This window comes from Oncorhynchus masou, unplaced genomic scaffold (genome assembly GCF_036934945.1).
Source record: "Oncorhynchus masou masou isolate Uvic2021 unplaced genomic scaffold, UVic_Omas_1.1 unplaced_scaffold_1749, whole genome shotgun sequence".
NCBI classification, from domain to species: Eukaryota; Metazoa; Chordata; class Actinopteri; order Salmoniformes; family Salmonidae; genus Oncorhynchus; species Oncorhynchus masou.
Window position 1 is genome coordinate 87008 of NW_027007649.1, and position 15150 is coordinate 102157.

A 15150-nucleotide genomic window follows, 5' to 3' on the forward strand; every position below is an offset into this window, starting at 1 on the left:
GAATTAATTATGCCAAATCATGCAAATATAACTTGTCTGTGTATAGCCGTCTATAAGACAACTGTTGGGACTGCCCCAGCAGAGCTCAGAACCTCTCCAGGGCGCTGACAATAAACAATGATTCATTTAAGATTGACTTCGAGTGTCCCTGTGTAAAATAATTTTCGAGTGTCCCTGTGTAAACAGATTTTTAGAAATTTTAGCAATTGTATTAAAAATAAAAACATGATACCTTAATAAAAAACAGTATTCAGACCCTTTACTATGAGACTATGAAATTGAGCTCAGGTGTATCCTGTTTCCATTGATCTTCCTTGAGATGTTTCTACAAATTGATTGGAATCCACCTGTGGTAAATTCAATTGATTGGACATGATTTGGAAAGGTTCACACCTGTTTATATAAGGTCCCACAGATGACAGTGTATGTCAGAGCAAAAATCAAGCCGTGAGGTTGAAGGAATTGTCCGTAGAGCGTCGAGGCACAGATCTGGGCAAGGGTACCAAAAAATGGCTGCAGCATTGAAGGTCCCCAAGAACACTGGTCACCATCATTGTTAAATGGAAGAAGTTTGGAACCACCAAGACTCTTCCTAGAGGTGGCCGCCCGGCCAAACTGAGCAATTGGGGGAGAAGGGCCTTGGTCAGGGAGCTGACCAAGAACCCGATGGTCACTCTGACAGAGCTCCAGAGTTCCTCTGTGGAGATGGGAGAACCTTCCAGAAGGACAACCATCTCTGCAGCACTCAAGCTTTTATGGTAGAGTAGCCAAACGGATGCCATTCCTCAGTAAAAGGAACATGACAGCCTGCTTGGAGTTTGCCAAAAGACACCTAAAGGACTCTCAGACCATGAGAAACAAGATTCTCTGGTCTGATAAAACCACGGTTGAACCCTTTGGCCTCAATGTCACGTCTGGAGGAAACCTGGCACCATCCCTACGGTGAAGCATGGCGGTGGCAGCATCATGCTGTGGGGATGTTTTTCAGGGACTGGGAGACTAGTCAGAATCGAGGCACAGATGAACGGAGCAAAGTACAGCGAGATCCTTGATGAAAACCTGCTTCAGAGCGCTCAGGACCTCAGACTGGGGCGAAGGTTCACCTTCCAACAGGACAACAACCCTAAGCACACAGCCAAGAAGCAGGAGTGGCTTCGTTGACAAGTCTCTGAATGTCTTTAAGTCGCCCGGACTTGAACCTGATCGACATCTCTGGAGAGACCTGAAAATAGCTGTGAAGCGACGCTTCCCGTTCAACCTGACAGAGTTTGAGAGGATCTGCAGAGAATAATGGGAGAAACTCCCGAAATACAGGTGTGTCAAGCTTGTAGCGTCATACCTAAGAAGACTCGAGGCTGTAATCGCTGCCAAAGGTGCTTAAAACTACTTATGGACAGGTAGGATGGTAGTGTCCCAGCTGGCCAACATCCAGTGAAATTGCAGAGCGTGAAATTCAAACGACAGTATTATAAATATTTAACTTTCATAAAATCACAAGTGTAATACATAAAAATAAAGCTTAACTTCTTGTTAATCCAGCCGCTGTGTCAGATTTCAAAAAGGCTTTACGGCAAAAGCAAACCATGCGATTATCTGAGGACAGCACCTCACCATCCAAACACATGAAAAACATATTTCAACCAGGCAGGTGCGCCACGAAAGTCAGAAATAGCAATATAAAAAATGCCTTACCTTTGATGATCTTATTCTGTTGGCACTCCAAAAGGTCCCAGTTACATCACAAATGGTCCTTTTGTTCGATAATGTCCTTCATTATATCCATAAGAACTCAGTTTAGCTGGTGCGCTTCAGTCAATAATCCACCCAGTTCCCCTCCATCAAAATGCATACAAAATGAATCCCAAACGTTACTAATAAACTTTTCCAAACAAGTCTAACAATGTTTATAATCAAACCTTAGGTCCCCTAATATGTAAATAAACGATAACATTTAAGACGGAGAATCGTTATTGTCTTTACCGGAGAAAAATACCAAAGAATGCGCTCTCTTCAACGCGCTTGGAAACACTACAGCCAAAATGGGAGCCACCTAGAAAAACTACAATTTCCAGCTCATTTTTCAAAAAAACAGCATGAAATTCTTTCTAAAGACTGTTATTTTATTTATCTGTTATTTTACCAGGTAAGTTGACTGAGAACACGTTCTCATTTGCAGCAACGACTTGGGGAATAGTTACAGGTTAGAGGAGGGGGATGAATGAGCCAATTATAAACATCGTTTTTTTTGGGGTGGGGGGTTGTCCTCTGGGTTTCGCCTGCCATATCAGTTCTGTTATACTCACATAGATACATATTTTAACAGTTTTTGAAAACGTTAGTGTTTTCTATCCAGATCTACCAATTATATGCATATCCTAGCTTCTGGGCCTGAGTAGCAGGCAGTTTACTTTGGGCTTTTCATCCGGACGTGAAAATACTGCCCCTTACCCAAGAGAGGTTAAACAACGTACTGATTAAAGGGTCTGAATACTTAAGTAAATGTCATATTTCAGTTTTGGAAATTTTTTAATACATTTGCAAAAATTTCTACCCCTGTTTTTTCCTTCATTATAGGGTGTTGTGTGTAGATTGAGGGGAGATAACCCATATTATTTAATAAATTTTAGAATAAGGCTGTAACCTAACAAAATGTAGAAAAAGTCAGGAGTCTGAATACTTTCCGAATGCACTGTAGAATCTCTACATTGAATACAGGCGGTTGATGTCAGCGGCCCTCATCGAATATTCAAAAAAGTATTACAATAATGAGATGTTTCCACCAATCCAAAGAAAGGATAGGCGGGAGCTAGACAGCCCACCATGCCGGAGAGACATGTATCTTGTCAGTACCGTAACACGGCCATATTCTGTGAAGAATCTATGAACAAAAATACATTTGGTTTGTTACAGATATAATAGATGAAAGTGGTAATATCTTCAGCTATAATGATTTTATGAAATATGACTTTCCTTGTCGACCCAAAAGCAATATTGTACAGTCATAAATGCTATTCCTTCTAGTGTTGCTGGTGAAGGGAATGTTGTTATATTCAGATGTCTCTCCTTGCCGACCAGATTCAAACACAGACAGATGTTTGCAGGATAAAGAGTTAACAATAAACATGTCAGGCCAGGTATTTCCAAATAAATTTCCCCAAAACAGTTCAAATTGAATTACATCTGTCAAATTTGGATGAATCTGTAAACCAAGAAAATGTCTTTCCCTATACAACTCAAAGCCAAAGAGGAACCATTTTAAAATTCTAAATGATATTTATCCATAAAATACATTATTAAGATTGAAATTCAATGTAGAGTGTAATGACTGTACATTTTGTGGGAATGACGTTGAAACTACTGAACAGATTTCCTTTCACTGTGGGTGATCAATAACATTATTTATTATTGCCAATTTCACACACAATGATGTCAAATTTGGTTTATTGCAAAATTATGATTTCAATTTCCTGTTCAATAATATACTTGTAGGGCATCCCGGGTGGCGCAGTGGTTAAGGGCGCTGTACTGCAGCGCCAGCATAGTTCGGGTTCAGGAGGGTTTGGCCCGGTAGGGAAATCCTTGTCTCAGCGCACCAGCGACTCCTGTGGCGGGCCGGGCGCAGTGCGTGCTAACCAAGGTTGCCAGGTGCACGGTGTTTCCTCCGACACATTGGTGTGGCTGGCTTCCGGGTTGGATGCGCGCTGTGTTAAGAAGCAGTGCGGCTTGGTTGGGTTGTGTATTGGAGGACGCATGACTTTCAGCCTTCGTCTCTCCCGAACCTGTACGGGAATTGTAGCGATGAGACTAAAAATAAAAATAAATAAATAAAATAATTTACTTGTGTTAGCCAAATTATTTATACACAAATGTATATATTTTTTAAACTACCCCCTTATTATAGATTTCTAAAAGAGAGCTTGGTATTTGTCTGCAATCATTAAGGTTTGTTAAATGCAAACATGCCCTGAAACTCATAGCTGCCTTTGATACAGTCAAGCTAATATGATATGTCAGATATGATATGTCAGATATGTCTGATATGATATGTCAGATATGTCTGATATGATATGTCAGATATGTCTGATATGATGTGTCAGAGGTCTGATATGATGTGTCAGAGGTCTGATATGATAGGTCTGATAGATCTGATATGTTTGATATGCTGTGTCAGAGGTCTGATATGATAGATCTGATATGTTTGATATGATGTGTCAGATTGGTCTGATATGATAGGTCTGATAGGTCTGATATGATATTTCTGGTAGATCTGATATGATAATATCATGTTAGGCGATTAGGCCTGGCTCGCAGTCGGAGTTCCAATTCATCCCAAAGGTGATCGACGGTGTTGAGGTCAGGGCTCTGTGCAGGTTAGTTTGTTTTAATTTATTTACACCAAAGAAAACAAAGTGATAAACAACAATACAGATAAAAGCCAGTCAATTTAAAACAGTGTGCAGGTGGTTGGAAGCTCAAGGGCTTAAAACAAACACACCACAAAAAAACTATATACAATACTAAGTTCAAAAATAAACAAAGTTTGTTAAAACGGATAACAATACCTACAAATGATAAATTAATAAATTAATTGATCAGTGCATATGATCATCAGGCTGATCTCCAGTCTTCATAGAGGAGGTTACAGAGTAGTTTGGTTCATCAGGCTGACCCCCAGTCTCCATGGAGATTACAGAGTAGTTTGGTTCATCAGGCTGACCTCCAGTCTTCATGGAGGAGATTACTGAGTAGTTTGGTTCATCAGGCTGACCTCCAGTCTCCATGGAGGAGATTACTGAGTAGTTTGGTTCATCAGGCTGACCTCCAGTCTCCATGGAGGAGATTACTGAGTAGTTTGGTTCATCAGGCTGACCCCCAGTCTCCATGGAGATTACAGAGTAGTTTGGTTCATCAGGCTGACCTCCAGTCTCCATGGAGGAGATTACTGAGTAGTTTGGTTCTTCAGGCTGACCCCCAGTCTTCATGGAGGTTACAGAGTAGTTTGGTTCATCAGGCTGACCCCCAGTCTCCATGGAGATTACAGAGTAGTTTGGTTCATCAGGCTGACCTCCAGTCTCCATGGAGGAGATTACTGAGTAGTTTGGTTCTTCAGGCTGACCCCCAGTCTTCATGGTTCATCAGGCTGACCCCCAGTCTCCATGGAGATTACTGAGTAGTTTGGTTCATCAGGCTGACCCCCAGTCTTCATGGAGGAGATTACTGTGTAGTTTGGTTCATCAGGCTGACCCCCAGTCTTCATGGAGGAGATTACTGAGTAGTTTGGTTCATCGGGCTGACCCCCAGTCTCCATGGAGATTACTGAGTAGTTTGGTTCATCAGGCTGACCTCCAGTCTCCATGGAGATTACTGAGTAGTTTGGTTCATCAGGCTGACCTCTAGTCTTCATGGAGGAGATTACTGAGTAGTTTGGTTCATCAGGCTGACCTCCAGTCTCCATGGAGATTACTGAGTAGTTTGGTACATCAGGCTGACCTCCAGTCTTCATGGTTCATCAGGCTGACCTGCAGTCTTCATGGAGGAGATTACTGAGTAGTTTGGTTCATCAGGCTGACCCCCAGTCTTCATGGAGGAGATTACTGAGTAGTTTGGTTCTTCAGGCTGACCTCCAGTCTCCATGGAGATTACTGAGTAGTTTGGTACATCAGGCTGACCTCCAGTCTTCATGGAGGAGATTACTGAGTAGTTTGGTTCATCAGGCTGACCCCCAGTCTTCATGGAGGAGATTACTGAGTAGTTTGGTTCATCAGGCTGACCTCCAGTCTCCATGGAGATTACTGAGTAGTTTGGTTCTTCAGGCTGACCCCCAGTCTTCATGGTTCATCAGGCTGACCTCCAGTCTTCATGGAGGAGATTACTGAGTAGTTTGGTTCATCAGGCTGACCTCCAGTCTCCATGGAGATTACTGAGTAGTTTGGTTCATCAGGCTGACCTCCAGTCTTCATGGAGGAGATTACTGAGTAGTTTGGTTCATCAGGCTGACCCCCAGTCTTCATGGAGGAGATTACTGAGTAGTTTGGTTCTTCAGGCTGACCTCCAGTCTCCATGGAGATTACTGAGTAGTTTGGTACATCAGGCTGACCTCCAGTCTTCATGGAGGAGATTACTGAGTAGTTTGGTTCATCAGGCTGACCCCCAGTCTTCATGGAGGAGATTACTGAGTAGTTTGGTTCATCAGGCTGACCTCCAGTCTCCATGGAGATTACTGAGTAGTTTGGTTCTTCAGGCTGACCCCCAGTCTTCATGGTTCATCAGGCTGACCTCCAGTCTTCATGGAGGAGATTACTGAGTAGTTTGGTTCATCAGGCTGACCCCCAGTCTTCATGGAGGAGATTACTGAGTAGTTTGGTTCATCAGGCTGACCCCCAGTCTTCATGGAGGAGATTACTGAGTAGTTTGGTTCTTCAGGCTGACCTCCAGTCTTCATTGTTCATCAGGCTGACCTCCAGTCTTCATGGAGATTACTGAGTAGTTTGGTTCATCAGGCTGACCCCCAGTCTTCATGGAGGAGATTACTGAGTAGTTTGGTTCTTCAGGCTGACCCCCAGTCTTCATGGAGATTACTGAGTAGTTTGGTTCATCAGGCTGACCTCCAGTCTTCATGGAGATTACTGAGTAGTTTGGTTCTTCAGGCTGACCCCCAGTCTTCATGGAGATTACTGAGTAGTTTGGTTCTTCAGGCTGACCTCCAGTCTTCATGGAGGAGATTACTGAGTAGTTTGGTTCATCAGGCTGACCCCCAGTCTCCATGGAGATTACTGAGTAGTTTGGTTCATCAGGCTGACCCCCAGTCTCCATGGAGATTACTGAGTAGTTTGGTTCATCAGGCTGACCCCCAGTCTTCATGGAGGAGATTACTGAGTAGTTTGGTTCATCAGGCTGACCCCCAGTCTCCATGGAGATTACTGAGTAGTTTGGTTCATCAGGCTGACCCCCAGTCTTCATGGAGGAGATTACTGAGTAGTTTGGTTCATCAGGCTGACCTCCAGTCTTCATGGAGGAGATTACTGAGTAGTTTGGTTCATCAGGCTGACCTCCAGTCTTCATGGAGGAGATTACTGAGTAGTTTGGTTCATCAGGCTGACCTCCAGTCTTCATGGAGGAGATTACTGAGTAGTTTGGTTCATCAGGCTGACCTCCAGTCTTCATGGTTCATCAGGCTGACCTCCAGTCTTCATAGAGGAGATTACTGAGTAGTTTGGTTCATCAGGCTGACCCCAGTCTTCATGGAGGAGATTACTGAGTAGTTTGGTTCATCAGGCTGACCTCCAGTCTTCATGGTTCATCAGGCTGACCTCCAGTCTTCATAGAGGAGATTACTGAGTAGTTTGGTTCATCAGGCTGACCTCCAGTCTTCATGGTTCATCAGGCTGACCCCCAGTCTTCATGGAGGAGATTACTGAGTAGTTTGGTTCTTCAGGCTGACCCCCAGTCTTCATGGAGGAGATTACTGAGTAGTTTGGTTCTTCAGGCTGACCCCCAGTCTTCATGGTTCATCAGGCTGACCTCCAGTCTTCATGGAGATTACTGAGTAGTTTGGTTCATCAGGCTGACCTCCAGTCTTCATGGTTCATCAGGCTGACCCCCAGTCTTCATGGAGGAGATTACTGAGTAGTTTGGTTCATCAGGCTGACCTCCAGTCTTCATGGAGGAGATTACTGAGTAGTTTGGTTCATCAGGCTGACCTCCAGTCTTCATGGAGGAGATTACTGAGTAGTTTGGTTCATCAGGCTGACCTCTGGTCTTCACTTGAAGTTACTGAGGGATGATATTGTTTTGGCAAATGTGAAGATAAGAATTCCAGAGTATGGTACCGCTGTATAGGATGGAGATTTGACTATGTGAGGCAGTAGGGAGGGTGAAGGTTATCAGTGTCTTGTGTTATATAGATGGATTTCAGAATTAACCTGGAAGAATCCATTGAAGGGTTTAGGTAAACTGTCTGGGAGGTATGAGCATTTGTAGATGAAAGTGCATAATTGGCGTACATTTACATTTTACATTTAAGTCATTTAGCAGACGCTCTTATCCAGAGCGACTTACAAATTGGTGAATTCACCTTCTGACATCCAGTGGAACAGCCACTTTACAATAGTGCATCTAAATCATTTAAGGGGGGAGAAGGATTACTTTATCCTATCCTAGGTATTCCTTGAAGAGGTGGGGTTTCAGGTGTCTCCGGAAGGTGGTGATTGACTCCGCTGTCCTGGCGTCGTGAGGGAGTTTGTTCCACCATTGGGGGGCCAGAGCAGCGAACAGTTTTGACTGGGCTGAGCGGGAACTGTACTTCCTCAGTGGTAGGGAGGCGAGCAGGCCAGAGGTGGATGAACGCAGTGCCCTTGTTTGGGTGTAGGGCCTGATCAATAGAAATAGACAAGATAGAGTTTCTTAAACAAAGGTGCAGTCTTGCAAATTTATTTTGTATGATGAGTAATTTGTGTAGGTAGGGGGCATATGGCCAGACAATATTACATGCAAATGAAGCTCTAGTATAGAGATAGGAAGCAAGCCTGATGAACCAAACCACTCATCTGTCTGATGATACCAACAGGTTTTATCACTTTAATGCAGACAAATTGAATAGGATCTTTCCAGGATAACTTTCCATCAATTAGATCTCAGAGGAATCTAGTGGATGTGACTAGTTCCATTTCATTCCCACCAATTGAGATTCTGTCTCCTTAATTTTTGGGGGATAATATTTCTTATTCTTACTAGTGAAAACAATAAAAGGTCAATATTTTTTTTTACATTTAAAGATGATTTGTTTATCTGGAAACATTTAGAAAATGTGTCCATGCTTAAGTTGGCTTCATTAATTAGTGAATCAAAATTGTGTACTAAAATCAAATTGGTATCATTCGCAAAGATAATGGGAAGTATGGTATAAAACACAGCAGCAAGGTCATTGATATAGATTAGGAATAAATAAGGTCCAACAATCGAACCCTGTGCAGGCCAGTCAAGTTCTTCCACACTGATCTCTACAAACCATTTCTGTATGGACCTCGCTTTGTGCACGTGGGCATTGTTATGCTGAAACAGGAAAGTGCCTTCCCCAAACTGTTGCTACAAAGTTGGAAGCACAGAATCTTCTAGAATGTCATTGTATGCTGTTGTGTTAAGATTTCCCTTCACTTGAACTAAGGGGCCCAAACCATGAAAAACAGCCCCAGACCATTATTCCTCCTCCACCAAACTTTACAGTTTGCATTATGCATTCGGACAGGTGGCGTTCTCCTGGTATCCACCAACCCCAGATTTGTCCGTTGGACTGCCAGATGGTGAAGCGTGATTCATCACTCCAGAGAACGCATTTCCACTTCTCTAGAGTCCAATGGCGGTGAGTGTAACAGTATTGCTTCCGTCCCTCTCCTCATCCCAGGGAACCTCTGCCTCCCACGAAGAATCGTTACCCACCGCTCCACAAAAGCCGTGGTCCTTGACCACAACTACTGCAAGGTCTCAGAGCAAGTGACGTCACCGATTGAAACTGTATTAGCCGCACCCCGCTAACTAGCTAGCCGGTTACACTGGCAACAATTTAACTGAGCGTTCGTAAATTCGTCAGTTAACGTTATACTGCGCTTTGGAAATCGGAAGTCGATAGCCAGAGTGAATTTACGAACGCAACCTATTGACTTGATTATTCAGGTCATTCTCAGCTTAGCTATGTGATATCGTCGTTGTGCGTTCTTAATGGGCACTGTTAATGAAGTCGTAAGATGTCTAGCTTGTAATGTGGAGCAAGCTACCAAGAAGTTGCGTAGCAACAGCATCCACTTCCGGTAGACAGGCGAAGCGCTAGTACGCTCAACTGAAAGGATACCGTTCAGTTACTATACATTAATTTTAGTATGTATTATACAGTTTATTAGTATGGGTATTAGTACACAGCTAAGGTTTGGACTGTAATATTGTAATATATATTCTGACAAGTACCATGATGCTATTCGCCAGTCTCGCGAGATATGAGTGCCGCTGTCTCGCCCCTGTGTTACAGCTGCGGAAACCCCGAGCGCTCGTCCTTTCCCATCATGGCACCGAAGGCGAAGAAGGAAGGTCTGTGAATCCCTACATTGTTTTTGCGTAAATTCACTTAATATGAAGAGCTACACATGATGTTTATACATGTGTATATGTTCTTTACGATCGTTGAAAGTCACAGACGACTTGTAGTTATTTTATCTGTGTCCAAATATCGTGAAATGTAGGAAGTGGCCACCGACCATGTTTCCATCCAATGTGGCTCTGCTAGTCAGTTCGCTGAAACATTCGAAGTTATTTCATTCCGCGTATTAATACCTCCCATATCTCACCTCATTTGCTCACATCGTATATAGACTTGTTTATACTGTATTATTGACTGTATGTTTGTTTTACTCCATGTGTAACTCTGTGTCGTTGTATGTGTCGAACTGCTTTGCTTTATCTTGGCCAGGTCGCAGTTGTAAATGAGAACTTGTTCTCAACTTGCCTACCTGGTTAAATATAGGTGAAATTAAATAAATAAAAATTAATGACCATTTCTCAAATTCATAAGTTTGAGCTTACGAGAGTGATTGCAGTCCGTATGTGGTGTATGTAATTTTTATTCGTCACGTTGTTTAGTTGGGTCGTGACAACATGGCCTGTAGTAGCGCCTCGATCACATTGCGTTTTAGTAACCAGAAGTACATTCATTTCCAAAGACCTTTACGTTGGTGTGTTCTGCGTTGTACATACTTTAAACTTATTGAAGGTATGCATCAAATTGCAAGGAATGCTAGCAGACCATTTTTTTGTTTACAGTATTTTTTTCACTTTTTGTTAAATTGTATAAAAAAAGCTAAACATTACACAAAATGCCCCCTTATTCCACCAACACAAAACAGCAGGCTACATGGGAGCACATCTGTCAAAACCCTTCCCTCTCCGACCCATGAACACTCACCCGGTATTAATTTCAATTATTAACAAAAAACGAAACAAGGACTTTAACATCGATGCTAGAAAATAAATGTTGAATTGCGAAGGTGATGACTCTAACATCAGTAAAGGGTGGGTGCCCGTTACACACATTAAAACATCGTTGGGTGTAGGAAAAGGCAAGGTTTGATAAAGGTTAGAGCATTCTGGTAATATATTCGTCTTGACCCGCCAAATAAGAGAAGTTGGTAAATCCTGCCATGTATCACATTGACCCCAACCTTTTTGAGAAGTGTACTATAGTTCAGATGTCTTTCAGAAGGAGTTTGCAATCCCAGATATGTCTTTCTGAGGTCTCCCAAGAAAACAAAAATTGTCAGCTGCAGGTATTTAGAGCACACTGGACATGTAAAGACTCATTGTTTGTTTACTGCAATGCCTTGCTAATTATTTTTGATATATGGATGGGTCAGGTGTTCAACAGTGTTCTGATTTTAGGATGTTAAACTAATCTGCTTTAGTTTATAAACCCTCTCTAACGCATCTCCTGTCGCTGTTCAAGCCTTAACCAAGCTGGAACTTTCTCTCTCCTGTGTAGCTGTCCCTGCCAAGACCGAGGCCAAGGTGAAGGCCCTGAAGGCCAAGAAGGCTGTTCTGAAAGGAGTCCACAGCCAGAGGAAGAAGAAGATTAGAACCTCCCCAACCTTCCGTCGCCCCAAAACCCTGCGCCTCCGCAGACAACCCAAGTACCCCCGGAAGAGTGCCCCGCGCAGGAATAAGTAAGTCATACAAACTAGGAATGCCAATAGAATGGCGTTGGTACAGTACCGACATGCACAAGCCATACATCTGTTTTGAGGATTCCTGTATTTTATTACAACCTTCATTGTAAAAATGGCTGCGAATGAGATTTTATGGTTTAGTCCCAGTTAGTTTCTCTGCTCTGGGTGCAAATGATGGTAACAGCGATCAAAGTATGATATCCCATGATTCCATCCTTATAAACCACTGATGCACCTTAGAGCAACATACCAGTCTTTTTTTAAATGGGGTTCAAATCTAGTGGGGTTGGGTTGCAGCGTTAGGTGCACGCTGAACGTGATCTCCTATTCCCCCCCCGTCCTTCTCCCTCCCCAGGTTGGACCACTATGCCATCATTAAGTTCCCTCTGACGACAGAGTCGGCAATGAAGAAGATCGAGGACAACAACACCCTCGTCTTCATCGTAGACGTCAAGGCCAACAAGCATCAGATCAAACACGCCGTCAAGAAGCTCTACGACATCGACGTGGCCAAGGTCAACACACTCATCAGGTATGCCACGATCCCTACACCTCTAATCCTAACGACGAGACGCACTGATCAGGTACTTAAAATATAATCCTGACATTATTGAACGAACCCCGATTAGTCCATTACGAGCCTGAAGGTACTAACATCTAACTATTAGTCACTGGGTACTATCCTGGCTGCTGGTCTGACCTGGTCACCTATTACATTAGTAGGTCTGGTCTTAGTTAATGGTTAGTCTATTACAGTAGGTCTGGTCTTAGTTAATGGTTAGTCTATTACAGTAGATGGTCTTAGTTAATGGTTAGTCTATTACAGTAGACGGGTCTTAGTTAATGGTTAGTCTATTACAGTAGACTGTCTTAGTTAATGGTTAGTCTATTACAGTAGACTGGTCTTAGTTAATGGTTAGTCTATTACAGTAGATGGTCTTAGTTAATGGTTAGTCTATTACAGTAGGTCTGGTCTTAGTTAATGGTTAGTCTATTACAGTAGGTCTGGTCTTAGTTAATGGTTAGTCTATTACAGTAGACGGTCTTAGTTAATGGTTAGTCTATTACAGTAGACTGTCTTAGTTAATGGTTAGTCTATTACAGTAGACGGTCTTAGTTAATGGTTAGTCTATTACAGTAGACTGAGTTAATGGTTAGTCTATTACAGTAGAGGTCTTAGTTAATGGTTAGTCTATTACAGTAGACGGCCTTAGTTAATGGTTAGTCTATTACAGTAGACGGCCTTAGTTAATGGTTAGTCTATTACAGTAGACGGCCTTAGTTAATGGTTAGTCTATTACAGTAGAAGGCCTTAGTTAATGGTTAGTCTATTACAGTAGAAGGTCTTAGTTAATGGTTAGTCTATTACAGTAGGTCTGGTCTTAGTTAATGGTTAGTCTATTTAGGTCTGAGTTAATGGTTAGTCTATTACAGTAGGTCTGGTCTTAGTTAATGGTTAGTCTATTACAGTAGGTCTGGTCTTAGTTAATGGTTAGTCTACAGTAGAATGTCTTAGTAAATTATTACAGTAGGTCTTAGTTAATGGTTAGTCTATTACAGTAGGTCTGGTCTTAGTTAATGGTTACACTCTATTACAGTAGAAGGTCTTAGTTAATGGTTAGTCTACAGTAGAATGTCTTAGTAAATTATTACAGTAGGTCTTAGGTAATGGTTAGTCTATTACAGTAGAAGGTCTTAGTTAATGGTTACACTCTATTACAGTAGAAGGTCTTAGTTAATGGTTACAGTCTTACATTGTTTTCCCCACTGACTCCTGCTGGAACACATGAGGTCATAATAACATCCTCCACCTCTCCTCCACCTCCACTCTCTCCACCACCCCCCCCCCCCAGGCCTGACGGTGAGAAGAAGGCATACGTGCGCCTGGCTCCAGATTACGATGCGTTGGATGTCGCCAACAAGGTGAGCTCTAGAGTGTAGCACCATTGTGACAGAAACGTCTCTGCATCGCAATAGTCTCCAAGACTCCTCTCATGAGGACTGACGCATGTTCACTGTCAGCCAATAGCGTTGGAGACGAGGTGTGGTGTCCAATCGGACTGCAGTAGAGGCTCTGGGCAGATGATGCATGATATAATTTCTGATGAATAATGACAGACTCAAAGGAACCACTGATGCCAGAGACCACCTGCTCTGTGACGCTTTATAAGCGCCCTATGGCGACCTTATAACAGTCCTACGATGCCTGTCTAAAACCTGTCATGTCTTGTGTTTCAGATTGGCATCATCTAAACGGCTGCCGGGGAGATGTACAGAGGAATAAATGTTTATAAAAACGCCCTCGTCTTGTCTGTTATTGGTTGGTTCTCTATTTAACTGTCGGTTAAGAACAAATTCTTATTTACAATGATGGCCGAACGCGGACGACGCTGGGTCAATGGGACTCCCAATCACAGCCGGATTCGAACCAGGGACTGTAGTGATGCTTCTTGCACTGACATGCAATGCCTTAGACCACTGCGCCACTCGGGGCCCCAATGATGCTGCTGTTAATCATGCCTCTTCACCTGGACTGCTTTTCCAACAGTCTTGAAGGAGTTCCCACATATGCTGAGCACTTGTTTGCTGCTTTTCCTTCACTCTGCGGTCCAACACCTCCCATAATATGGACTTGGTCTTTTACTAAGTAGGGCTATCTTCTGTATACCGCCCCTACCTTGTCACAACACATCTGATTGGCTCAAATGCATTAAGAAGGAAAGAAATTCCACAAATTAACGTTTAACAAGGCAAAGCTGCTAATTGAAATGCATTCTGGGTTACTACCTCATGAAGCTGGTTGAAAGAATGCCAAGAGTGCAAAGATAAATGGCGGGTTCATATATCATGCTCTGGATAGCGTCTGCTAAATGACTTAAATGTAAATGTAATCATGTAGCTGTTTGTAACAACTGATGGTGTTATGATATACAAGGTAGGGGTGGTATACCTGAGATTTGATAAAAGACCCAAGTCCATATAATGGCAAGAACAGCTCAAATAAGCAAAGAGAAATAACAGTCCATTACTTTAAGACGTGAAAGGTCAGTCAATGTGGAACATTTCAAGAACTTTTTCAAGTGCAGTTGCAAAAACCATCAAGCGCTGTGATGAAGCTGGCTCTCATGAGGACCGTCACAGGAACGGAAGACCCAGAGTTACCTCTGTTACTAGGTAGGGGTGGTAGAAGATACCTCTGCTGCAGAGCAAGGCAGTAGTTAATTGCAGCCCAAATAAATGCTTCAGTGTTCAAGTAACAGACACATTTTAACGTCGACTGTTCAGAGGAGACTAAATCAGGCTCCTCGGGCTCAGGTTCCTACGAGAGAAAGGGAGAATTAGAGAGCATACACACAGGCCACTGGATAAGACAGGAGAAAGAAGTACTCCAGATATAACCAACTGACCCTAGCCCCCCCGACACAAACTACTGCAGCATAAATAC

The 15150-nt window shown here is 42.9% G+C and overlaps 1 protein-coding gene and 2 non-coding genes across 3 annotated transcripts; all 3 read left to right on the forward strand.

Annotated features, from left to right (window-relative positions):
- Positions 1–9995: 9995 nt before the first annotated feature.
- Positions 9996–14002, forward strand: LOC135532158 (large ribosomal subunit protein uL23). The gene is made up of 5 exons (XM_064959780.1): positions 9996–10077; positions 11522–11702; positions 12061–12237; positions 13559–13628; positions 13944–14002. Exons 1-5 carry the CDS (start codon positions 10053–10055, stop codon positions 13956–13958), a joined length of 468 nt encoding a protein of 155 aa, XP_064815852.1. The 5' UTR covers positions 9996–10052; the 3' UTR covers positions 13959–14002.
- Positions 11870–11941, forward strand: LOC135532164 (small nucleolar RNA Z17). Its single transcript, XR_010454309.1, has one exon. It is a non-coding gene; the product is annotated as a small nucleolar RNA Z17 (small nucleolar RNA).
- On the forward strand, positions 13782–13846 carry LOC135532162 (small nucleolar RNA SNORD42). Its single transcript, XR_010454307.1, has one exon. It is a non-coding gene; the product is annotated as a small nucleolar RNA SNORD42 (small nucleolar RNA).
- Positions 14003–15150: the final 1148 nt, after the last annotated feature.